Source organism: Pogonomyrmex barbatus, unplaced genomic scaffold (assembly GCF_055798465.1).
Source record: "Pogonomyrmex barbatus isolate J1 unplaced genomic scaffold, ASM5579846v1 scaffold9, whole genome shotgun sequence".
NCBI classification, from domain to species: Eukaryota; Metazoa; Arthropoda; class Insecta; order Hymenoptera; family Formicidae; genus Pogonomyrmex; species Pogonomyrmex barbatus.
This window is the reverse complement of record NW_028297193.1, coordinates 3,713,080-3,737,629: the sequence shown is the minus strand read 5'-3', so window position 1 is coordinate 3,737,629 and position 24,550 is coordinate 3,713,080. Positions and strand designations below refer to the sequence as shown.

The following is a 24,550-nucleotide window of genomic DNA, read 5'->3' as shown; positions in this document are numbered from 1 at the left end:
TGACAGTGCTCAAGTGGGCAAATGAACTATGCTATTCAGTTTTATATTGTATATTTCTTAGCGTCTATATTTAAATTTAATAGTATTCTCATCGTAATAAGTGTTGAAGCTTTTCCATCTTGGTCCAATTACAGAACCATCTTCTTTTCGTTCTATAGATTCACATGGTAACAAGCCTAGAAAATCAAAGCAAAGTATTAGTTTTAAAAATGTATATCTTTGACAATACATATTACATTTTCGATGTATTTAAGTAAACGGTTGTGTACAAACCTGCTGCTTGTGCCATCTTCACCAAAATGGACATTCTTTTATGTTGCACCTTACATAGCTTAGTTATGTTTCGTGGTAGCATCTCTCCATTCGATTGTATGAATTGTTTTAGAATAAGAACATCCTGCAAAATATATGAGTAGCTAAAACATGTTTTAGACTTAATAACTATAAGGTTTTTATCTATATTTAGTTCAAATTACTAATGTTATAGAACTTACGGTATGTTTAACATCAAGTTCCGTGGCACAAAGGGGACATGCTTTAGAATCAATCTTCAATAACATATGTTCATTTTTTTGAGGCAAGTCGACACCTTCAATGGTCAGGACCTTATCTTGCTTCTTCTCGATTACTGACAAAATGTTAGATATGAAATTAGGAAAGGTATAGGTTATAGGTTAAAATTATAGGTTAAAATTATATCAAACGTTTGATAAACAGTATTCGATCGAACAAATTTACTTACTCTCTCTCAATCGTGTGGTTGCGGACAATGACACGCCTCTCTCACATTGTGACAAAGTGAGACTTTTTCTAAATAATTCTGCAGACCGACGGAGAGCCAACATTTTTTATGATACCATTGACGCTCAATGATTCTCAATAGACGATAGACCTCTTCTTTTCAACTGAACCCTTATACCATTCATTGGTAATTATTTAGAATATCTCCCTTACTTTATATACGGTTTAAAAGGGAAAAACTCATACAGTGCCTAATTGTATAAGGGGTTGAAGAGAAATAACAAATTAGGAAAAGTGAACCTGTGGTACATCGTCGGAGGTCCGACGGAAGCCGCGTTAATGTTCTCAACCGAGGAGAACTGGGAAGAAAAAAAATAACTTTAATGCTTAATATCTCAGTTTGCGAGGCAGACCGCCGCGTTTTCTGCCAGATTATTTTATTTTGAAACCGCGTCGATTGAGCGCGGTTAAAAATTTTATCAAAATCGGAGGGGAGGGGAGCATTCTAAATAATTACCCGTTCATCTTTCCTCTTCTTTCTTACACGTTGGAGAAAAAAAGAAACAAGATAAATGCAAGAAATTCAATTAAAAAGAATTCAGTTAAAAAAATCTATCGGTAAAGTTAAAGTTCGTATCTTATATTTAAAAACTAATATTCAACGAAGTTTTCAACATTATAGTAGGTGCTTTCCATTTATTAATCATAAAGTCAACATTGTAAGCATTGTTACGTATAAGTATATATTTATACTGTGACGTCGTTCTATCTTTCTTAGCATTTAATGAATAATAAGGACAAAACAAGTCGATACTTGTGTCGACTTGTGTTATTAAAGTCCGATTGCACCAACGTTATTTTGGTTTTAAGTAGTTCTTAAATATATCTGTCCTTATCTTTTTTTTAAATAAATAAAGACAGACACATATTTAAGTTTCATTTAAAGCTAATAATCGGGCCTAAAGCACCTAGAATATATTTCGTACACTTTGAGAATTTCTCAAAATTTTTGAGAACTTTTCCATAAATTAAATTGACATTTCTTATCTTTTCTTATCATTTTATATGGTTCTTCGATTAGCGATTGGACAAATTTAAAAATTTAAAAAAAAACACCTACATGTATATACAATTCATGAATTTGAATTGATTAGAAATGTGCAAAGAGAAATAATATAAAATATTAAACTATTAATATTAATAGAATAATTATACTTATACTTATATAATTATACTTTTGATATGTCTTTTTTATATATTAATTGTTTAAGTATGCCTATGATCAATTTGTTTATAAATCTAAAAATTTTAAGTAAATTATATGACGTCATTCGCATATTCATAGTGCTTTAGCATGTGAAGTTGTATCCATATCGAGAGCGCATGTTTTTGATTTAGGTGTTCACTCTTGTTCTATGATTATTCCAGAATTATCATTACTCTATTGTTACATGCTTAATCATCATTATATTATTAAATTTCGGCCATAGACGTAATAAATATAAACCGTAATAAATTTTTTTTATATTTTAAATATAAACAATACATGTATGGCATTTACTAGAAAGAAAAAAAGTTTCGACATCTGTCTTCTTTCTCTTTCTAATTTCATTTGATTAATAAACATTTTTTCTCTTTTTAAAAGAGGATATAGCAACACAAAGCGACACTGGTCGATCATGTTTTCATTGCTCTGCGAGATTTATGTTTATTTTTGTGAAGGAACGACGCTTTTTACACCACGCGGTCCAAGAACGCGGGGTGGGCAGCGGGGAGGGAAGAAGAGTGGGAGGGAATGAAGGAGCAACGCGGCGTGACGTCATCACCGCGCTAGCTATTCATTGGCGTATACTTCGCTTCGCTACTATCACGTCCCATCCCCACCACCGTCTCCGCCGCCATCGTCATTATCGTCATCGTTGTCGTCGTTGTCGCGCGGCCGTAGCGCTCTCGCGGCAGTCGCGGTCGCCTGCGATGAGTTTAGTTTTGAAAACAAGGGGCCGCCCGCCGCTCGCCGTGGTTGTACGTCGTCGTCGTCGTCGCCGTACGGCTCGCGTATAGAAACGGAAGCGCCTCCGTCCGCAAGCGCGGCGCAGACGGCAGACGAGGAATTAAACGGCGCGTTGCGTCGCGTCGGGACGAGTCGTGTGTATCACGATTAAACGTTCCTTCCGTCCCTCCCTCATTCAGCTGTTTATTCGTACGTCCGTCCATCCGTTCATCTCTTTCTCTCGGTATACACACATATATATATATATATATATATATATATATATAGAGAGAGAAAGAGAGATATTTATCTCTATCCTGTTGTCTCCCTTTCTCTCTCTTTCCCCGTGACAATTCTCCCTTCGTATTACTGTCGAATACGCGTGATCACACAAAAAATGGACGCACTTCGGGAGCAGGTGATGATCAATCAGTTTGTGTTGGCCGCGGGCTGTGCCAGGGAACAGGCGAAGCAATTGCTGCAGGCGGCGCATTGGCAATTCGAGGTAAGTGAAGGAAAAAAGGAAGTATGGGACGATCGGGATCTGAGAAATGAAGGGAAGGAAGGAAGAAAATCCACAGGAATGCGCGCATCTCTTATGTGTCCTCTTCCCTTCCTTTCTATGTGTAGTATCGTACGCGCGCTATATTGTGCGAACGTGTATGTGTACGTACGAGACGTACGTATACCCTCGCGCTTGGACACTGCTACGTAAACAAAGCGACGAAAATGGCCGCCTTCGTCGTCGCTGGCTCAGCCGCTTCGTGCCGCGGATTTCACGACGTTCGCACGAAGACGAGGTGCCGCGACTCGCGGATCGATGCTCGTCTCCGCGGATCGGATGACGGCGACGGCGACGGCGACGGCGACGACACAACAATAATGTTGACTCGCGATCTGCGCCGCTTTGCTTCATTCATAAAAATCGCTCGCGGCATGCGGCCCACGTCAGGAAAGATTTCTAAGAAACGACCCGTAAACTCGTGACATTCATGCCGGGTTGCGTTTCTCACAGCCCCGCGGACTCCGCGAACCCCGCATGATGTAAATAATGGCTCGTGTTTCTTTCTCGCACGAGTATACCTCGGGTGCATTCGCACTTGACGCTCTCAGAATCATTTCGTCTTCGTTGTTTAAGCAAGAACAAACGGTGATCGTGAGCGGAACGAGCGCATTCCTCGCGTCTCGACTTTGCCCGAGGAGGTGGTGAACGAGGAGCGAGGAAGAGCCATTTTTGGCGCATTACCGTCTCCCTCCTTCCCCCTCTGTCTCTCTCGCCGATCCGCGGTGCAGCCGGCGACGATAAAGCGCTGTTTGTTTTCATCCGCGGCATCGCTAATGATAGACGCGCGGCAATCGTCATCGTTGCGCAACAAGGATTCTGTCGCCATTATTGATACATCAACAATCCTGCCTACTGTGTCATATCGATTGCGGCGTGTATGTTGCATGCCGTAGCTCGCCGGGAAATTATTGCGCAATATTATCATCGTGGAGATGCGCGCCGGTGCGATTATCTCGGCGCTCGCAATTTCCTTTTCGCGTGAAAGCGTGAAAGAGGCAGGCGAAATTTTATTCCCGATTGACGGACGTGGAATGAGGCGAAGGATCGATAATTGCTATTTGCGGCGAGTCACGTGGGCTACACTCGTGTTTACATTCTGCAATCCTGTTAAGCTGACGTTACACAATTCTTACGCGTTTAAAGGCGGATGAGAAATTGGAACCGACGACGTAAATTCGGCGAATCGAAAGGTCCGGATGCTCGGTGGACACGCGAACGTGACTCATACGTGATTTTTCGCAGACAATGGGATCCCACCGACGTTGACATAAAATCTGAGTTTTGCCATAAAAAATTGGAAAATTGAACTCGGTTACAGATGTTTTAAATCCGGCTAGAGGAAAAACCGTCTCGATTTTTCGTCTGAAAAATTGTAGTTTCTAATTGCGTTAGATTTTTAGTGATTTTTCATTTATTACGAATGTGAAACGTAAAAAAATAAAGCAATTCAATTTGCAATCGTATATATGATATTCTTTTTTTGATAATAAACCTGACGAAATGAATTTGATTACATTTATCGCTAACAAGGGAATTCGTCGACAATTTCAATGGGAATTGGAAATATAAAAGCTAAAAATAGATATGTATTTTTTTATGTACATTTGCTTATATATTTAGAAACCGAAATCATTCTTCAAAGTTAATGTGACATATTTGATTTTAATGGAATTTTAATTATGTTTTAATTATGTTTTAATTATAGTTTTAATTATACTTTATAAATAACATTAAATAAAAGTTTATGATATTTTATAAATATATTTTATAAATATTTAAAAAATTTTTCAAATTTCTCTTATTTTTGTGAGATTTAAAATTTTTATTGAAACTAAGATTAAAGAATCTTATAGATTATAAAATTAATCGTATATAACAATATAGTTATATTAAGCCTCTTCTTTTTAGCTAAACTTCATCCTTCGTCTTTTTCTCTCTAGGTTGGAGGAAAAAGAAAAAAAAACGAATAATGCAAGAAGTTCAGCTAAAAGAAAAACAGGCGTGTTGAGAAAAAAGTGAAAAAGAAAGAATGAATAAAATTCTGAAATAAACATGTAATAATATGTAATAATTAATTACTTGCATTGTTTACCTTATTTATTCAGAATTCTAGGATTCGATCGTGCAATAAATTTTCATAAATTTGCTCGCTCAATTACTAGCGTCGCATAATTCATTTTTAAACACGCCGATAGAGCGAGTAAAATACATAATGAAAGAGAGAATGATGGGAGGGGAGGAAGGAGAAAGATTATGTTGCGACACACTAGCGTGCGTGCTGCTAATGCATCATCGTGATTAGAGTTAGGTCGAGGAATCTTTCTGTGTCTTTGACCATAACGTAAACAATGCGGCAATGTATTTATACGCGCATGTCTCATCTCGTCCCGGCATTATGTGTCAACTCGGTGTAGTGTAATATACACAGTGTTCTGTATCGCATTATGTACGGCAATCAGTGAAAGGAAAGGTCAGCTTATCGGAGTTGTTTGTTGTCATCGATTTTGTATAATCGGTATTCTGCGAAATATTTTTCTTATTTTTTTTTCCTTTTTTTTTTTGTCATAAATTTTAGACCAACCTCCATTGATCTCGAAAGAATTCCGGTCGCTCGACACGTTGAAAATATTTATACTTTAAACGCATTTCTACAACGCGTTTCATATCGCGATTTAAACTCGTTGACAATTATGCCGATTTCAATCCGTGCTGCCTCACAACGGACTGCAAAACGGCCGCAAGGTAGATAATATGCGAATGCTACAGAGAATTCTCTCCATTCGAGAACTTTCTCCATCCGAATGGTACGAAGTACTAAAGCAGGAGTCGCGTGCTATTCGAAGCTGTTGAATTTTATATTTATTTAATTTTCGTTAAACAGCCCCTCTATATATATTATATTTTTTCGTCGTACCTCTCCATTTAGATAAATTGAAAATGAAGAGAGAGGAAAGAAAAATATACATGGACATCTATATAATTACTATATAATTAAGGACTATATAATTATAGAACTATATAATTACGTAATATGAAAAAAAGATGGTGTTACATATAGCAAACAAATAATTAATTTATTAAATCTCTTTCCAAAACAAATGTCAAATCCATTAAACGAATATCAGACATATTACGCATTATTGCGATATTGAATTTTCTGTAATCTCGATATAACCGCGCTAATAATTCTGCTGTTAGCGAAATTGCTACGTTAATTATACCCTTCTCGTTAAATAAATTTATGAAGGAATATTTTACATTTAACTGATATATTTCGCTGCTATCTCTTCTCTCACGTATTCTATCCCCGATACTCTTGTTCTGCGTTTACAAAGGTATCATAAACATTCAAAGGAGCAGACATGACAGTACACAACACAGTAGAGCTACCTTTGTGCATTTATCTCCTTTCGCTGCAACGGCGCTCTGACCGAAATATGAAACGCGTTCCTTGTCGCGTTGGTCTATTACATTCTTATGCTAATATCCTCAATGTATCCGAGAGTATCGCGTATCACCGGGTGCTTTAATTAAACGCCAGTTGAATGTCATGGCGTATTGCGTAACGCATTCACCTTATAATAACGAGTGTGTCAAACCCGTTGGCCGCCTCGGTCCCGCGCGGCAATATCGTTCTAATAAAATTACATTTATATAATTATTTATTTAGTTATTGCCGAGATATAAGTAGCCAGATGATCGAGAGCCGAGCGGAGCGGTTTTTATAGATAATTATTAATACGTTAATAACTTGCTGATAACTGGCGGAGCGTCGCAACTATCATCGTGTTACAACGTCGAGTTCATCAGCGATTATCGGATATCTTTATCGGCAGCTTGGTAAGTGCAAACGTAATGGATACCCGATGCCAGCCAGCGCGGGGATTGAATATCGATACTGCGGTATAAAGCATCGGACGATACTGACAAAGCAGCTCGCGAGGCGATCGAAAGATTGCGACGGACACTTTAATGACGTCTGGCAAAGTTTTTATTCGGCCCGATTACGTCGTTCTCTAGTTCCTAATCGGCTAGAGACGGCTATACACATTCCCTTGTATTCGATCAATATCAACGCGAAAATAAATCAAGGCGTGCAGAAACAGTATTGAAAAAATTTATCTCGATATGTATATCCTATCTTTCGAAAAGCTTTCGGAAATTGGAAAGAGAAAAAAAATTCCTTAGCAGATTAAACTTCAAGATTGTAGGTAGAAAATAATTAAATTAATTTTTATCCGAATGAGATTTTATCTATCGTTCGGAAAAACTTGAAATTTTCTACTTTCCTAAACAAGTTCTTTATTCTTTCTTAACGATATAAGAATGAGGATAATTTTGAAAATTAAAATATCTTGGAGAATTTTCTAAATTTGTACAGATATTCTTTGATATAATAGATTTGATAATAGAAGCAAAAATGCATAATATATACTTTTTTATGTTATTTTCGCGCTACTATTAATTTTAATTGAATACGTTTTAATGGTGGCGCTTTTTCTGTTGCAGACCGCTCTCAGTATTTTCTTTCAAGAAGCAGCGATACCTTCCTGTGCGCAAGGAGCCGGCACTCACTTCGGCCAAGTAAGTCTTCGCATAGTTCACTTCTAATATGACTGACGAGAAAAAGCAAATAAAGGCGCACCACGTATACATCGTTGCACTCCGTGCAATCACTGAGTATTTCCGCGTGTCGTCAATTCCTCGCTTTGTTTCTCCCTCCTTTCAGACATTAAAAAAGAAGATAAAGCTTAAATTCTCGCATGAATTATTCTTATAACGCAAAATTGCACTCCGAGATTGCTGCGAAAATCGACATTGTGTATTTTCGACGCAGGTTGTAAGAATAAGAGTAAAATTGCATGCTTATGACGTATTCGCGTATCGATATTTTATGATATATTTAAAGAAAGTACATATTAGCCATATATGTAATATAATATGTGATATTTTATGTCGATTGTTATATTAATTAATTAATCATAAATTGCAATTATTTCTTGCTCAATGAACTGCCATTGAATTCAATACTATGCGTTTACTGTAATTACATTACAGTAAACATTACGTTACATTACGTTAAACATTACATTACATGATATATCATTGCAATGCGAAATAAGGACGATTAATTAATCAATTTACGAGTAAACGTTTTACAATGTGAATTGCACACTGAGGTCTGAGAAATAAATGTCTCTTACCGAAATTTTTGTCGGACCTCAACTTCTACAATTAACATCTCAAATTAATATTATTAAATTTATAAATAAAATCACTCTAAACTATTCGAATTCTACGAATTCTACTTCTTCGAAGGAGATCGGATTTTTTTTTTTTTTTTTTTTTTTTTTTTTTTTTTTTAAATCGTTATGTCTACAGTTCACTTACTCACCGAGAAATATATACCTGTCCTTGTCGAGAGTATTCCCGTTTGTTTTTTCACTCGCCAATTTCCTAATAGAATTCGATTATAGCGCGATTGGATTCCTAGCGGCCGCGTCTTCTCTACGTATAACATAACGTGACATAACAGAGTTGCGTCGAAGTGTCTCCAGGCCCAGTCGGCGAGTCGCGTAGGCCGGCGGCTCGTGTGTTCCCGTCTTATTGATTATTCAAAAGTAGGTTCAGCGAGTGCGAGAGATCACAGAGAGAGGGAGAGGGAGAGAGAGAGAGAGAGAGAGAGTGAGCGGGGAACAGCGCGGATCCCGGAATAATACGCCGGGCGGCCAATTCACGAAACGTGCTTCATCCAGCTCGTCGCGTCGCGTTAATGTGCATGTACATATAGGCGGGGAAATCGATTGAAGCGCGTGTCTGACCTTCACAGGGTTGACTATCATCCCTTACGCGACGATTTACGCTTGCCTTTTGATTAATTGCCCGATTCTCGTGTACCTCTTTGTCCTATATAATTTCAGAGTTGCTCGAGATGATCGTGCAAGAATGACGGACTCGAGAGAGAAAGAGAGAGTGATTGTATTTCTACCTCCGGCTTATTCGCGACCAATATTTTCATTTCTACGAATTAACTTTAATCTTGGTTTAACTTTTTTGGTCTTGTTTCAATTCTACGAGGTAGAAAGAAATAAAAAGTAAATCAAGATTAAAATTAATAGATATAAAAGCGGCTTTATGATGTGATCTTTGAATAGATTTTGATATGCATGTAGATAAATTTATTTTGATAATCCAATTAGATTTAATATGTGAACTGCCATTTACTCTTCTACAATTAGTCTCTATGTAAGGTATTCACCAAAGAAATCTTCATTAAAAGTTATTTTTATTAAACAATGTTTGTCTTATCAAAATTTAAATAGGTTTTGAATAATGGTTGAATAGAATAAATATTTTAAATGCATTGCACTTTAAAGTAAATGCCCGGCCAGATCCAATTTGGATCTGAAAGATCCAATTTCTAGGACTGATGCAATAACGCAATAATAATGAAAATAATGACGCAATAACGTTTTTATCTGGGTACTGCTTAAACGGTCACAATTGACAAGTCAGTAAATTTAGTCGAATGAGCTGTCCTGTTAAGGAAACCGGTTGCGAAGGTCTCACCGTGGCAAATGTCAAGAGCAGCTTTTGCGATTAGCTTTAATTTCTAATGGAAGCCAAAGGTGATGCTCGTGAAACAAAAGACTAAAGAAAACCGTTGGCTTCGGCCACTAGTAGGAGCGTTACTATTCTCGGTCGGTGACGGCACATTCCAATCAGTCGTGTGCCAAATGTCGTCTACAGAACTGGACGTACATCATGACATACACTATTTTTCCGGTCCTCTCTTATTTTACTCCTATTTATTCTTATTTAACTCCTCTGTCCTCCAATTAATCACATCACGTGTGCGGTATATAATTTGCATATCATCTGATATATTTTCAACAAGAGAAAAGTATTCTAATTATATGGAATGTCTAATTATATGGAGCATAATCTGCATATGTGTGATATATTTTACTTTAATGTTTCATAAATATCAAATGTTTATTCAATTTTCTCATTTTATGAATAAAGGTTTTTTAAGTAAAAATATTATAGTTTTAAAGAGGAAATAAGATATACGCAACAAGTTTTTTATAACATGTGTTTATAACATGTGTTTTTTTGCGAAATACCAAGTCGAATACATCATTGATTCGTTATTAATATATACTTTTAAGTATTTAATTTTTTAATTATAATTCTTCTCTTATGCATGTATTAAGATAAAGAAAAGTAAAAAAGTTACGAATTAACTTATATTTTATTCAAATTTGGACATAAAATATGAAATATTCTGTACAATATTTATGTTTTTCTTAAAATATTTGTATGCATATACTGATCAATAAAATGAATTAATGTAAAAGAAATAAATAATTTGTTATATTTTTTTTATATATTTTCTTTAAAATATTATTTAGTTTAAACATGTAAACCTCAGATTTAAATTTATAAAAGATATAAAAAAATATACTTACATAGAAAATGCTAAAATTTAATAATTAAAATTTAATAATAAAAATTAAGATTTATTTTCTATAATGTAGACAAAGCTCTTTCAATTCTCTTTTTTCTCATAAAATAGTTACTATTGCAAAAAATTGCAAAAAATTAATGTGTACAGTAAAAGCGAAAGTGTTTATTTCAAAAACAAATAAAAATATATCTTATATTTTATGTGGTATTTTGTAATATTTTGTTACTCAAATTTAAGTATAGTTGAGGTGTGTCGAAACGTTCGATTATTTAATAAAAATGATCTTATTTAGAACGATTCTAACTGTTGAAATATGTAGTTCATTCATGAAACATGTTGAAAGCACAAAAGCAACAAGGCTCACTTTGTGAGAGAACCGTCGTCAATGGTTATTTAATAGCCGCTTATCGCCGATGAATTATCGCAGCTGGTCGTTGCCATGCTAATACACATGTCTCTATATTGTTTGGCCATTATATCCGTGTACCTGACCGTTGTCATATGCAAGAACCCAAAGTTCAATAACCTTGTTAGCTAATGCTCTTACATGTCGGATTTCTATCATGTTGTTAGGTCTAGTCTTTCCAATCAAAGATTTATATATGTTTACTCCATACAAGAGAGTTTATATATATATATATTTTTTTTTTTCCAATTTTAAATAAACATTTTATGCTTTTCCATTTGAAATATTATTTGATCACAGAATTCATTTCCGGTGAACTCTGAAAAATTGGAAACTCAGAGAATTTTTATCGAAATTATCTCTTCAAATATTTTATTTTTATTCTGCGCAAATATTAAATCTACATCAAAATATTAAGTTTTATAAGTTTTATTCGAGGTTTTTAAATTTTTGTAAATTTAAAATTTTTAAATTTTATTTAGAATTTTAAATAAGCTCTCTTTCGCTTTGAGCGGAAAAAAAATATTTGAAAGTTTAGTTTTTTAATTTTTATGAAATAAAGATAAAAATAATAAAATTGAAAGATTAGATAAGGGTTTATTCTACATGATAAGGGTTTATTCTACATGATTTTCTTATCAAAGATTTTAAACATTTCTAAAAAGATGACCATTTTTGTATTTGCAGATAACACCATGCAATACGCCAGCCACTCCGCCGAATTTCCCAGACGCTCTATTGGCATTTTCTAAAATGTCTGCAGGTGAAAAAACTCCATCGGGTAAGTCATTGATTACAACTATAACTTTAATATATTGATAAAAAATAAATATTGTATAAGATTAAACTATTTTATAAGATTACTTTAATCCATTAATATTTTAAACATTCAGAACAGAATTTTAATTATAATTAAAATTATAATTATAATTTCATGTGTGTTTATATTTATATATATGTGTGTTTATATTTATTATCTATATTCTGGTAGATATTTTACGTATAATTAATTTTTTGAATATTTTTTATGCGATATCAGATTAAAAAAAAAAAGATAAAAGATATTGTTACGGACTAAACTTCTATCAGTTTAGTATTGATCAAACGATTATATTACGAGACATTTTCTTTATTTGCCAATTTCAATATTTTTTTCTTTTTCTCATCTCTCTCTTCTAAAAATATATTATTTGATAAGATATTAAGACTTATTTTAAAAGTCCATGAAGTCGTAATCCATAAAATATCATAAAGTCATAAAGCGATTTCTGGCATTTAGAGATCATTTTACGAAACGTTGCAGGCATGTCTCCGAGCCAGAACGGATTTCAGGCAAACTCGACACCGATGGCGAGCATTGTGCAGCACCACACCGCCGGCGGCCGGTGTAGTGCATCCGGCAATGCGACACAGCAACAGACGCAACCCCAACAGACGCAATTCGGCCTGGGCGAACCGCAGAGATAAAAATGACTGTGCTAATTGGTGATGCGCGAGCACGAAACGGCACGTAAATGCGCGCGATAACGTTTCTGGAGAAAACAAAATACTGCGCTCTATGCATAGAACGCGAAAAAGGAGAGAGAGAAAGAGAGACAGAAAGGTGAAAAATGTATGAAAAACGTATATGAAAAAGAAGAAATTCTCCGTCTTCTGAGAAAATGTATCCTTCCTGGAAGAGGAAAATTCGTGAAATTTGCGAATGAGATCGCGGTAATTACATGAAAATATGTATTCTTTTGCAGATTGAAACTGGATTGCTACGTTTATTTACGCACAATAAGCGATGTGCGCATTGTTGTGTATGTGCGAACGCACGAATGAGTCGAGTGTCGATTTTCCTGACGATGCCCGAGGGAATGTGATACGTATATTTCGATCGCTAGATTTCCTTCTCGGCTTCCTCTAGGGAATATCGAGAGGGATCTAGGCATAGTACGGCACTTTGAATAGTCCGCTATAAATATATTACACACGGCCGATATGAAAACGCGAGTGAGGGACGAGAGACGGAAAATCATATCGAAGAGCCTTTCTTCTTTTATCTCTGTCATGTTCGGATTATCTCGTAGGTCCAAAATGATCGAAGATATCGATAATTTGAAATAATCGCATTGTAAGAACGGCTCCTTCATTCTATTCTAATTTGACTTCCTTATCTTTATAGATGCTATAGACACATGACTATTTCTCAGATTCATTCACTATATACGTCACCGTTAAACTAGGCGATGAATTTCCGCTATCACTTCCACGTCACAGTACAAAAGAGTTGCGAGGATGCATGGTTTCTTCGATTAATAAAAAATCTTTTCACGGAAAAAAATGATGGGAGAATGTATGTATCTTTAATGATAGATGGATACACGATGGCTCGCAGGCGGTCATGTAATCATGGAACTCGAGTGTTTTATTACGATCCTATCGCTGTTCTCTTAAAATAGTGATGCTTGCGGCACGCGTTACTCGCGCAACGTGTGTCGTTCCCGTACACATAAGCGATATTTCGATGGTATAAATATACGAGGCTAAGTAACAAACTTTACTGTGTAAAAATTTGTAAAAAGAGTAATCCGAGTTACGTAATGTTCGTTTTACATAATAAATAACTATGTAAAAAGTGAAATCAAGGAGGATCTCGCGAGTGATAGAATATATAATAGTTTGATGAATTGATTTACACAGAAAGATTTAATATGAACAACCGATGAATAAATGAACAGGGGATATTCTTGATTCAATTATTTCGGTTACTCGCGAATATGCTAGAGATTACTGCCTGGTTTTATGCAGCACTAGACTTCACGACGTTCACAAAAAATGCTCTTGTATGGCAGCTGGCACTACGATTCTGATATCATAGTATATCAATAATCCGAATATATGGAACTCTGTATCTTTCATTATATTTCTCGTAACATAGATGGACGATTATTCGTACTATAGATACATACTTGTTTTCATTAAGATTATTTATTCAATATAGCAGCGAATTTAGTTTATCACAGCTTTTTAGAAGCTTTCTTCCTAGTTTGAGATTCCCGTTTCTTCATTGCATCTTATATAATTATAATAGAAGTCGAAAGAAAGAGAAAGACAACATATAAATTTTTTTTTACATTAGACGTCCAAATAAATTTTTCTTTATGTTATCAATCGCGTTTGATACTATAAGTTGATAAAATTTTCAATAAATATCAATAACTTATTATTTTCAATGAAAATGAATTTTATATTTTGTGGAGATTTATTATTTATTAATTTTTATAGACGAAAGGAAAGTCTTTATTTAATATCGATCTACATTATTAAACATGCATAATAGTATGCAAAGGAACTAATTTCCACGTACAAAAAAAAAAATGTATAATTTTTCACTGTAATGTTGAAATTCAATATGACTGTAGTGAAGAATAAGAGGACCCTTAATATAAAACAGATCCTTAATTAACAGAAATTCATTTATTCTTTATAATCTCGATATATCTGACAACAAAAAGTTTTTATGGATGCAACACGATATATTCGATTCTTTTATTTGTAGTCACGATAGTAGTCTCGATCATAATAGAACTTTATAGTCCAAGCTTAACATAATAATTTAATTTTCAATCATGCAATAGCATCCAGGCGTCGCATAACTTTGTTAATGGGTTTATGTAAATAATAGTAGATATTAGTCATAAGATAAAAAAAAACGTACTCTTTTAAAGTACGAGATATTTTTTCCAATAAGGTACATGCTTTAAAATACCTTCCTTACGTTTGTATACTATGTAGGCTGTATTTAAAGATGATATAAAACTATCTACAAGGAATAAGAATGTTTTACTATGTTGAAATTATAGTTATTGTTTATTTGACTATTACAAAGACAGATAATGGTCATGTACATAATGCTGAAAAATTAAATAAAATATTGATAATGGTGCTTTTCTTTTCTTTTTCTTAGCGGTCTAGTTTCACTAGTACCTTTGTACTTCAGAGCTTGAGAACGAGCAGCCTTTAAAGGATATTATAAAAGGATTATTATATACATTATTTAATCTTGATGTAAGTTATATACATGTAATATCTTATGAAAAGCTGTGAAAATTATTTCCATACGGAAAATTAAAATGTTGACTTACGTAACGTTTAATAAATTATTTAAGAGTGGTAACTACCAGTATCACTTTTCATCGACATTTTTCGAGTATATTAGCACCGTATAAAACGTACGAAGGAAAGTACGACGCACTCGTAATTTTCGCCAACGTACGTACAAAATTATATGTACATCGATTATAAAGTTAGTGCGCATATGTGTAAAATTTTAACTTTTTGGAAATTACACTTATTGAGGTGGTATCTCGACACTTTTACCTAGACCCGACCATCTATCTGGTACCGGCAGGAAATAACGATGCATCGCAGCTATAAATCTGGCGCGGTACTCCTCTGGCGATATTATGGTCGGCAATTTACCTTGGCCTCCAAGTATACCGGATTTCTTTACTATCGTCTCCAGCTTCTTGTCCCACGTAAACGTTCTTATATAATCTGCGTTGATTGCAAGAAATAGCAATGTAAGATCGACAACAAGTTGATGAAAGGACGATAATACACTCAATCGTTCTCACCTATTATGCCAAGCACGAGTTCGTCAGAGCTCGGCTCCAAGCCTACCAATAATGAATAATCCATTACGGAGTTGTCAGCTAAGAATTTGGTGTCCTGCTCAATGGCTCGGTTCAATACTGCTTTGGAATGTGATCGAATGTATAGAGGAGAATCACAGCTCACTGAAACGCAAATATTCGTTAATTTTATAATTGATTAATTTTATACTTGTGTGTAAATAATTAAAGAATGCATACTATTCAATAAATTCTCGTCCAGTAAGACCAGTTCACCCTCATGGCAGGTATCGTCCGGATTCACCAGCCGATTCCGCACGGATCCCTTCAGGTCAAACTTGTCAGTGATGATTCGATTATAAAAGAGATTTTCCATTACCAATACGCTGGTACGAAGCGCCGCATTGGTCGTGTTATTTTTGAACGATACTCTGTACACGCCGACTATCTTGCCCAGCAATGTTGGTTGCTTAGTTTGCTGACACTTTTCCATATATGCAAAATAGTTGGGCGCAAAGTCGAGGAAGATTTGCATATCGAGTCGAGACATCTCCTTTATAATAAATCTATCGTCTGTAAAGAGGAATATAACGTGTTATAATTTTAACTTGCAACTGTCTTTGTAACAAATGACGAGTTACAAAACGTGTAAAAGCTTTTTGTTAGCGTGTATATTTTTTTTGTTTCATCCTAGATAGATTATAGTGGATTTTAAATGTCATCTAATCAATAATTAAATAGTCAAGATGCACGACATCGTACCTCTGCTTTTACAAAAAGTACTGCCGCTCTTTCCACCTCTCGCCGTCCACTGCACGGTCCGACTTAAACTCCTCGTGAAACCGTCCTCGCCGCAAGGTAGAACATTTTCTCGCAGAGCGGCGAACTGCGCGGCAAAATATATCCTGCAGAAGAAATTAGTCGTAGCGTCGTTAAACTGGACTTCGATATAGTTCTGCTGCTTAATCGCTTTCTTCTCGTCATCTACGTCGGAACCAACTACGACGCCACTACCGCTCGTTTCCGTGTTCGACACATTCTTGTCGGATTCGATTGGGCTGCTGGCTGGATTGGGACTGTTGCCTCGAAAGAAGGACAGCACAGATGGCCGCTTAAACTCGCCGGATTGCGCCAAATCGAGGGAACTCTCCTTACCTTCGGGAAACTTACGTTTGCTCAATGGACTCGGATTCAAATCCGGTCCCTTCGCTGCGCGTAATAGTTCCTGCAACGCGTGTTTGTAATCGTGCGAATCCAGAGCGTATGCGATTATGGACGAAAGCTCGGATTCGTACACAACTATGGGCACCACTGACCTACAAAAGAAGAACGAGAATTAATCTACGTGCATACATTTAAAATTTCATCGCTTCATCAATCTTAATCTCTCATTCTTTATTTTACAAAAGAATGTATATTCAAATCTTGGAAAATATTCAATAAAAATTTTTTAATTTATTTTTATTTAAATTTCCATTCACGAAATGTATGTTTTTAGATACAAAGTTAAAAACAATTTTTATTATTTGGATTTCTTCTATTTTTATAATCAACCTCATTTTGCCATTTCTGTTATAGCTTAAAATTTCAACAAATGGAAATTCGCTATAGTAAATATTGCAAAAGTTGGGGATTACAAATGCGATGTACCCAAGAGGTAGCAAGTAATGTTCTAAAGGGCCCAAAGGATTCGGTATTGTATGGTTCACAGAAACGGACGGCAGCAATTGCGACAGGATTGTTTTCTTCTTTTTCTTCTTATCGTGGTCGTCGGAGGACAACGGTAAAACATCGGAATGCGATCTCTGATGCATCTTTGGCGAGCCCTGGACGGTGACGACTTCGTCAGGATTATTGGTAGATTCCAGAATTTCGTTGTCAGAATTTTCGATCACTTCGGATGCTTGGAAGTCACTTTGCGCCGCTGCGATCGCGTCGACAGCATTATAATCGGCCGACATGGGGCTCAGGTCTTCAACCTGCGATTCTGATGCGGTGTCTTCGGTTATGTATCCGTCAGTGTCGACTACGCTGTTACTGCCGACAGTCATGGATCGTTCGGTGAATCGACGTGGCCGTTCGTCTTTCTTCTTTGTTATCTCCGATAATTTATTATTCCACGTGAACACGGCCTCCGCAATGAGTCGTTTGAGTATCACAATACCGTCCTCTATTCTGAACATCAGCCCTTGCACCTGTTTCTCAGACGTCTTGCCTTCTAGCTTCTTATTCTCCAACGTTGGCGACGTTAGCTTGAGCTGGATCTCTTCGATTTTGTTTTTAAAATACTGCTGATCTTTAGTTAATTGCTGTTTAGCGAGGTTCAAGCCTTCCAAGTCTGTCTGCAGACTCGTCAACTTTTCTCGTATCGCCGTGAATACTTCGTCACCCTTCAATGCCACGCTTTTCATCTCTTCGATCACATTGGCGTGCTGCTTCGGATCGTAAATGATATTGATCAACGGTGGCGGCAGCGAGATCTCCCACTGTGAGATCTTGGTAAATTTGAACACAGCTAACATGTTCCTGCGTGTGAAATACTGATAGTGATCGTGATGTAGAGAATGTTGACACGAGTCCATGCCACGTTTCGTGTAGATACCACCGTAGAAACGCAACTCAAGATATTTAGCAAACGATAAACACCACGTATCGCCCGACATCGGTACCACCGGTGAAACGCTCTTGCACTTGACGCATTTGCTCCACATCAGAATCTGATCGGCATCCTCCTGCACGAATGGCTCGGAACTCATCTCGTTAAGACTAATGTGAACGCAGCCGCCATCGTGCGCAAAACGCCGAACGTGTTGAGCGATTTGTGCGCGACAAGCTTGCGCCGGACATTTATATTCCGTTGTCAGGCAATAACGTTCCAGGAAGCGACCGAGAGCGATATCATTCTGGCCGTACATGGTCATGTTCACGACCCAGGGATTCACACAGAATGCCGGAGTGTCGTTGCCAGTGTGCGAGAAGCTGCAGAACAAAACGGACAGGCGTTGATGGCTACTGGGATCCAAACAATCTGGCCAAGAAGGTACCTGCGACTCGTTGTTCTCGAATGACGTTGGTGACTGCTGCATCTTATCGAGCAATACGTTATGCGTCGGATAAAGTCTATTACCGCACGCTCGGAAATTCGCTAAGAGACTCTGCACCTCGCGACTGTCGATGTCCGTGGTCAGGCGCGCTTGAACAAATGGATGCTGCGGTCTCAGCTTGATATTCGTCCATTCGCGATTCGAATCGGAAGCGAATTGCTCATTTACAGTTACGCTGTTCGTTCTGGCCTCTTTGACCTTGTCCAAAAACTGCACCGAGTAATAGATCTCTCGTGGGAAGAAGCTCCTCAGCACGCAATTTCTCCCGGGTTCAGTTTCCAAATAAGGTATTGAAAATTTTAAATACGGCGATATGCTCAATACAGTGTCTTCAAGCGCCTTCTTGAACTTGTTAAATAGCGGGAAATCGGCGACGCTCAGACGTTGACCACTCGGACTGGTACGATTAAATACATCCTCGTCATCCTCATTTAAATATTGATGCAATGGATCACTCCGATCGCTTATAGACTCTCCATAAATACGTTTTTCTTCGGAGGATATCCTGTCTTTCAATTTCGCTTTGTCAATGAGCTCGTCAGTTTTTTGCTCGTTTCCTTTGTTTCTAATAAATTCTGCGGAGTTATTACATTCTTCCGTGACATCGGAAGCAAAGTCCGAAGTATGTATTATCGTGTTTTCAGATTTATCATCATTATGTGAAACTATGTCGTTCTCACAAGATACGAGCGCGCTATCTTTCGAATCGTGCAAGGATGGTTTTAATTTCACTTTAAACAACTTTAAGGTGTCGTAAGGATCTTCTGGTAGCATCGATGAGACTTCTTTCAGGGAACTTGTATTTAAAACATTTTCAGAGTCATAGATATTTTCATTTTTTGTTGATATATTTGTATTAGTCTGAACATTTTGTATGTTTTGCTCATTATTAGGAATATTCTCTTGATTTTGATTTATCATTGACGCTTTCTTCATATCGCTTGCATGTTCATCGATAAGGCAACTTTCGAATTTCTTTTCTTCTTCGCCATTCAAAGAATCTTTTTGAGATGTTTCATCTAGGAAGGAATTATCCTTAGGTGATGGCGGTTTGGCGAACTCATCCATGAGAAATGATTTTTCAAGGCGCCACGAGTAAGCCGCAAAAATCATCATCGAAGTAACATTTTTCACCTTCTTTAATTCGGTTTGCGAGCCACCTCGCAACACAATCGTTGCACCCAAATGCGGATTTGCACAACCTTCAAAATACATCAATGTCTTGACGCCTTCTAAGAGAAAGACAGAAAAAAAAGAATTAAAAAAGTTATAACTATTTATATTTTATATATTTGTATACACGATTACTTACTTCGTTCATCTGGAAAATTTCTTAAATAGAATTTCTTGCACGTGCCAAGCATATATCTCGCGCTTATGTGGGCATCTATAGTATTTACAATACTAGCGCTCGTACATCGCGCTACTCTCTTGAGTACACTAAGTTTCACATTTAGAACTAATGTGACGCCGCACTCTCTTAGTTTATCCTGAGCTAATCTAGCTACAGATCGATGTACAAGCACTACATCCGGACCTAGAGCAGTGATCCTCGCCACAGCATGCCCTAAATATTCGCTCTCCTAGAAAAATTTACTCAAAATATTTCAGCGATATCCTTAAAATTAATATAAATATCGAAATTAATTGCAAAGTAAAAATAATAAAAGTCTACAATGTACCTGCATCATTACAGGCTCTAAGCTTAGCAACTTGCCCTCTACACGTTGATACATCAATCCGCATTGCAATAATAAGATTTTTGGATGAGCGATCATGGCATCCATACCGCGATGAGCGATATTCTTACTACAAATTATGCCAGATACAATTTCGCAATCGTCTCGGCTACCACCGGGACACTTCTTGAATTGTACGTATTGTCGAATATCCAAATTGTCGGCATCATGATTTAAATCCGGTCTAACATGATCGACTATTTGATGCGCGATAGATAAAATTATATTCGACCATGTTTGCGACAAGCCTTCCTTGCTAAGGAGTTGTTTAATAAGAGAATCTTCATGTGCTTTATATGCGGATCTGTAACGAGTAAATATCACGTTTACTTTTCTATTCTATCATAATTATTATCGATTACCAAATACTGAAAAGAACTTACGTTAAACATTCATATGCGCTTAATTCACCAAAAGCCGTTCTCAGATTAGTTGCTCTGTGCCAACCGTTTTTCTCTTTGAATTCGTGTACTTGAAGCGTATCACTTAAGAGATCGTCACATATTTTTAGATTACAATCGTGCGATTTCAGATTAATTTCTTTCTGTTCGATTATTCCATCGCTACTGTCCACGGAAATCGCAGTTAAATCTTCCGAAGTCGGTCTCTTTAATGTGACGGTGGATGCTTCTAGATTTAAATCCAAATAGAAACTCGAACTGGACGATGGTAAACGACCAAAAGTTTGTGAATGCGAACTCATTGGTCTAATTTCGCTCTCGGAATCTGTAAATAAATCGAATCGTTGATAAATCGTTGAGTAAATTCTTATATTAAATTGAATCTTATATTAATTATTATTATTATTATATTAAAAATCATAATTATCATCGTATTACCCGTAGTTGAATCATGTTGAGGAATAGTTTTTACCCAGGCTGGCTCTTGTGCGTCACACGTCGTATGCTTTTCCGTTAACAAGCCTATATTTTGCAAGGAGGATAACTGTACCGGTCTGAATACGGTCGCCGAATCACTGAATACGTAATCAGCGATAACTGACTCAATGAAACCCGCTTCTAACAATGCTTGGCCTATCGCAGTCGCTTGCACACTAAAAAGAGCATAAGTAACGATCACAGTTCAAACTGCAACGCGATTAGAAACAGCAATTTAATTGTGTCGATCAGGCATGTACCGAGTGGCCGCTTTATTCTGTACTATCATCCAATTCACCAATTCGTTCGCTAGAAAACAATTGTGATAACTTTTCAATCGAATTCTATGCGTTTGCAGTTGAATGGCTTGACTAGAACGAAACAATTCTTCCCAGATCATTCTTAAAGAAGCCGAATTTTGTAACACAAGTGAACGTTCTTGTGATGTTAAGTAGCTACTGCTCGATCTGTAAGAGAACGAATACAAGTGCGGATTCAGTTATAACAAATATATTTTTATATACATACAGATTAATTTACATACCGCCCAGTCGCATAATTCTCCTCCATGTATCCCACGCTTGGCTTTCGACATATCGATATTTCGTCGCCCATGGTTTCGTCAGCATGTTTGCGAGCCAATAACGGTGAATCATTTCCATATTTTACCTGAAGATCCTCTTGCACAGCTTTCAAGTCCGCTGATAAATCGCTCCTCATGTCTGATGATTGTAGGTAGGAAAGAACTACTTTACAGCAATATGTACAAACTCTAAGATCTCCTGAGAAACATATAAAAATATTAAGAATTACCGCAAAACGTTTGGCGAGATCTCGTGCCTAATTATTTTTGTGAATTTTTCTAAATAAATATTCCAACTTTATAGTTGGAATATTTGCACGCTGATTATTATACAGTCTTAAAATGTTCATATATATTTGTATATATATTTTCCCTACCGGTGCATCCCATGATTTTTCCCGGTATCTGATCAGAGCAGCACTTGGAGCAAAAAATTTGGCCGCATACGCGACAGTGGTGCCTTCGTCGAAATGTTGTAAATCTTTCGCCGCAGTCGTAACACTGTTTGCTCACGCTATCTGGCATCCAATAACTCCTCAACTGAGAATCCTTGTATGAACGTAGATTCTATAATGATATGAATAATTGTAAGAAATTTTATGCAAAATAGCAAGACAAAGAGTCTTTCACTTACAACTAGATTCTGATAAGAATGCAAAGACATCTGTCACAAAACTCACATTACTTTTTAACGCTACAATGTTACTGATTCGTTTCAGGACATTTGGTAAACTGCGGCCTTCGCTGGTATCTAATGGGAAATTCATTATACTAGTGCTGTCGTCATCTGGGGTTTGTTCTGTGCTCTCCGACTGCTTCCAGGATTCTGAATCGGATGAGCTACGTTCGTCGTTGTTGGAGGACACTGTGGAATCGTTAGCGCTGGGCGAATCTAAACAATAATCAAAAATTATAAAAAAACTATATGTTTTTATTATCTAATTTAACTTTATTATCTAATTAATAAACTTCTTGATCATGGAATTATTTATTTCATAACGAAGAGCGAGCACTCAAGATTAATCATAACAACATGAATTAATATTCAACAATTAACGTACAATGACACGTTGATAAATTACGTGTATACATAATATTATAAATATCAGATTCATATTGAAGACACTCACTCCTGGTGAAGTTGAAGAACTTGGAGAAGAGCGAGGCTACGACAGGTTGGCTCTCCTCGGGACTCAACGGAGCGAACTCCGTGAGTTTCGACGGTGAATTCATGTTCTTATTCATTCTCGCCAATACTATCTTCTCGCGTACATTTTAAAGCCGAATGAAATTCTGACTCTTAGGAATGCTCGTCCCTCCCGATCATTCCCGCTCCTGTTGATCCTGCTCGAGTTGCTTCCCGATGTAACGAACGAATTTGACAGCCGATCAGATGATCGCGATCGTGGCGACCGCTGGCATCGACTGCGTCTTCCGAATGGAATCCGTTTCTTAGCGCCACTAAATTGCACGAAACGCGTATCTCGAATTACGTAGCTACGCTACGGGCGAATGTTCTCAATGGGTAACGTGCTAGTTGAAATTATTTCTTTTTTTTTTTCTTTGGTCTCTTCTTTGAATCAAAATAGAATCAAAAGGCCAAAGATTTTTCTTTCTCTTAACGAGCATCAAAGTTATAATATTAATATTTTGATAAAGTCGATTTTTTTCAGCATTCCTTTTCAGACTCTCTTTTACATTTAATAAAATAAAAGAATTATTAATAAATTTGAAAGAGAGGGACAGAGAGGCAAACTATGCAAACATTATACGAAAAATAAAGTAAATTGACGAAAAATTTTACAATAATTATGCTAAAAATAATTCGTATCGTTATTGTTTTGCTGAAATATTATGTTGTAATTAATTGCGTAAATAATTATTAATATCTTTTATTAAGAAAATAGCATGTGTCATCGAAAAGACTTCTTCTTTCCATTGGATGTATTCAAATTTATTTCAGATAAGTCTTACAAAACATTCTCATTATTATAATCTTTTTATTGATAAAGATAAATAATAAATAATACTTGACTAAATTTATAAACTAAATAAGAAGAATCAAATAAAAAATAAAAAATTAAAGAATAAGTGAAGCGATCAAAAACTTTAACTTCATTAAATTTTATTATCGTTGTTACAGATTTACACAAACACAACAAAGTCTATGTTTACATTGTTGTGTTTTCTATGTAAACACTATCAACATTGAACTTTCAATATGTAAAATAAATTAATTATATTGTATTATGAAATAATTAACGATAAATTGTAATTTATTGAAATTGTACAGTATGTAAAGTTTAGAAAATTACATATTCCAATGAAAATTTTTAAATAACAATTAATATTTTTAATTAAAATAATTCAAATATTAGATAAAGAATAATTAGTTTTAAGTTTGACATTTTTTAAATTTAATTGACTGAGAAAATTAATTATGAATTGTGAGAC

General features: G+C 36.1%; 3 protein-coding genes across 5 annotated transcripts; 1 reads left to right on the top strand and 2 right to left on the bottom strand.

The window, feature by feature from the left end:
- Nucleotides 1-34: 34 nt before the first annotated feature.
- On the bottom strand, nucleotides 35-1,077 carry mRpS18A (mitochondrial ribosomal protein S18A). Its single transcript, XM_011641851.3, has 4 exons — nucleotides 743-1,077; nucleotides 495-628; nucleotides 274-397; nucleotides 35-176 (listed from the first exon to the last, which is right to left on the bottom strand). The coding sequence occupies exons 1-4, from the start codon at nucleotides 843-845 to the stop codon at nucleotides 58-60; spliced, it is 480 nt and encodes a 159-aa protein (XP_011640153.1). The 5' UTR covers nucleotides 846-1,077; the 3' UTR covers nucleotides 35-57.
- A 1,556-nt stretch (nucleotides 1,078-2,633) lies between these two features.
- LOC105429105 (UBA-like domain-containing protein 2) lies at nucleotides 2,634-15,104 on the top strand. Of its 2 annotated transcripts, XR_003096777.2 has the most exons (5): nucleotides 2,634-3,236; nucleotides 7,806-7,880; nucleotides 11,861-11,954; nucleotides 12,477-12,776; nucleotides 12,919-15,104. XR_003096777.2 is itself a non-coding variant. In XM_011641854.3 (4 exons), exons 1-4 carry the CDS (start codon nucleotides 3,129-3,131, stop codon nucleotides 12,638-12,640), a joined length of 441 nt encoding a protein of 146 aa, XP_011640156.1. In that variant the 5' UTR covers nucleotides 2,634-3,128; the 3' UTR covers nucleotides 12,641-15,104. The 2 variants fall into 2 exon arrangements, 1 of the variants encoding a protein (XP_011640156.1); XM_011641854.3 differs by having other exon boundaries at nucleotides 12,477-15,104.
- Nucleotides 15,000-23,532, bottom strand: fab1 (1-phosphatidylinositol 3-phosphate 5-kinase fab1). 2 transcript variants are annotated; one of them, XM_011641853.3, is made up of 15 exons: nucleotides 23,227-23,532; nucleotides 22,777-22,988; nucleotides 22,474-22,663; nucleotides 22,058-22,295; nucleotides 21,774-21,980; nucleotides 21,475-21,689; nucleotides 21,019-21,361; nucleotides 20,579-20,939; nucleotides 20,209-20,479; nucleotides 17,443-20,128; nucleotides 16,948-17,108; nucleotides 16,555-16,875; nucleotides 16,033-16,365; nucleotides 15,796-15,957; nucleotides 15,000-15,715 (listed from the first exon to the last, which is right to left on the bottom strand). In XM_011641853.3, exons 1-15 carry the CDS (start codon nucleotides 23,339-23,341, stop codon nucleotides 15,510-15,512), a joined length of 6,021 nt encoding a protein of 2,006 aa, XP_011640155.2. In that variant the 5' UTR covers nucleotides 23,342-23,532; the 3' UTR covers nucleotides 15,000-15,509. The 2 variants fall into 2 exon arrangements, with proteins under 2 accessions (XP_011640155.2, XP_011640154.2); XM_011641852.3 differs by having other exon boundaries at nucleotides 16,555-17,108.
- Between the last annotated feature and the right edge of the window lie 1,018 nt (nucleotides 23,533-24,550).

Coding starts and splice junctions, on each gene's coding strand:
- fab1 (XM_011641852.3), bottom strand. CDS start 23,341: ATGAATAAGAACATGAATTCACCGTCGAAACTCACGGAGTTCGCTCCG. Junction 20,129..20,208: donor AAATTTTCCAGATGAACGAA/GTAAGTAATCGT, acceptor TCTTTCTCTTAG/AAGGCGTCAAGACATTGATG. Junction 15,958..16,032: donor GGACGAGAATTTATTGAATA/GTATGCATTCTT, acceptor TTTGCGTTTCAG/TGAGCTGTGATTCTCCTCTA.
- LOC105429105 (XM_011641854.3), top strand. CDS start 3,129: ATGGACGCACTTCGGGAGCAGGTGATGATCAATCAGTTTGTGTTGGCC. Junction 7,881..11,860: donor CCGGCACTCACTTCGGCCAA/GTAAGTCTTCGC, acceptor TTGTATTTGCAG/ATAACACCATGCAATACGCC. Junction 11,955..12,476: donor AGGTGAAAAAACTCCATCGG/GTAAGTCATTGA, acceptor GAAACGTTGCAG/GCATGTCTCCGAGCCAGAAC.
- mRpS18A (XM_011641851.3), bottom strand. CDS start 845: ATGTTGGCTCTCCGTCGGTCTGCAGAATTATTTAGAAAAAGTCTCACT. Junction 398..494: donor AACTTGATGTTAAACATACC/GTAAGTTCTATA, acceptor TATATTTTGCAG/GATGTTCTTATTCTAAAACA. Junction 177..273: donor GAAGATGGCACAAGCAGCAG/GTTTGTACACAA, acceptor TTGATTTTCTAG/GCTTGTTACCATGTGAATCT.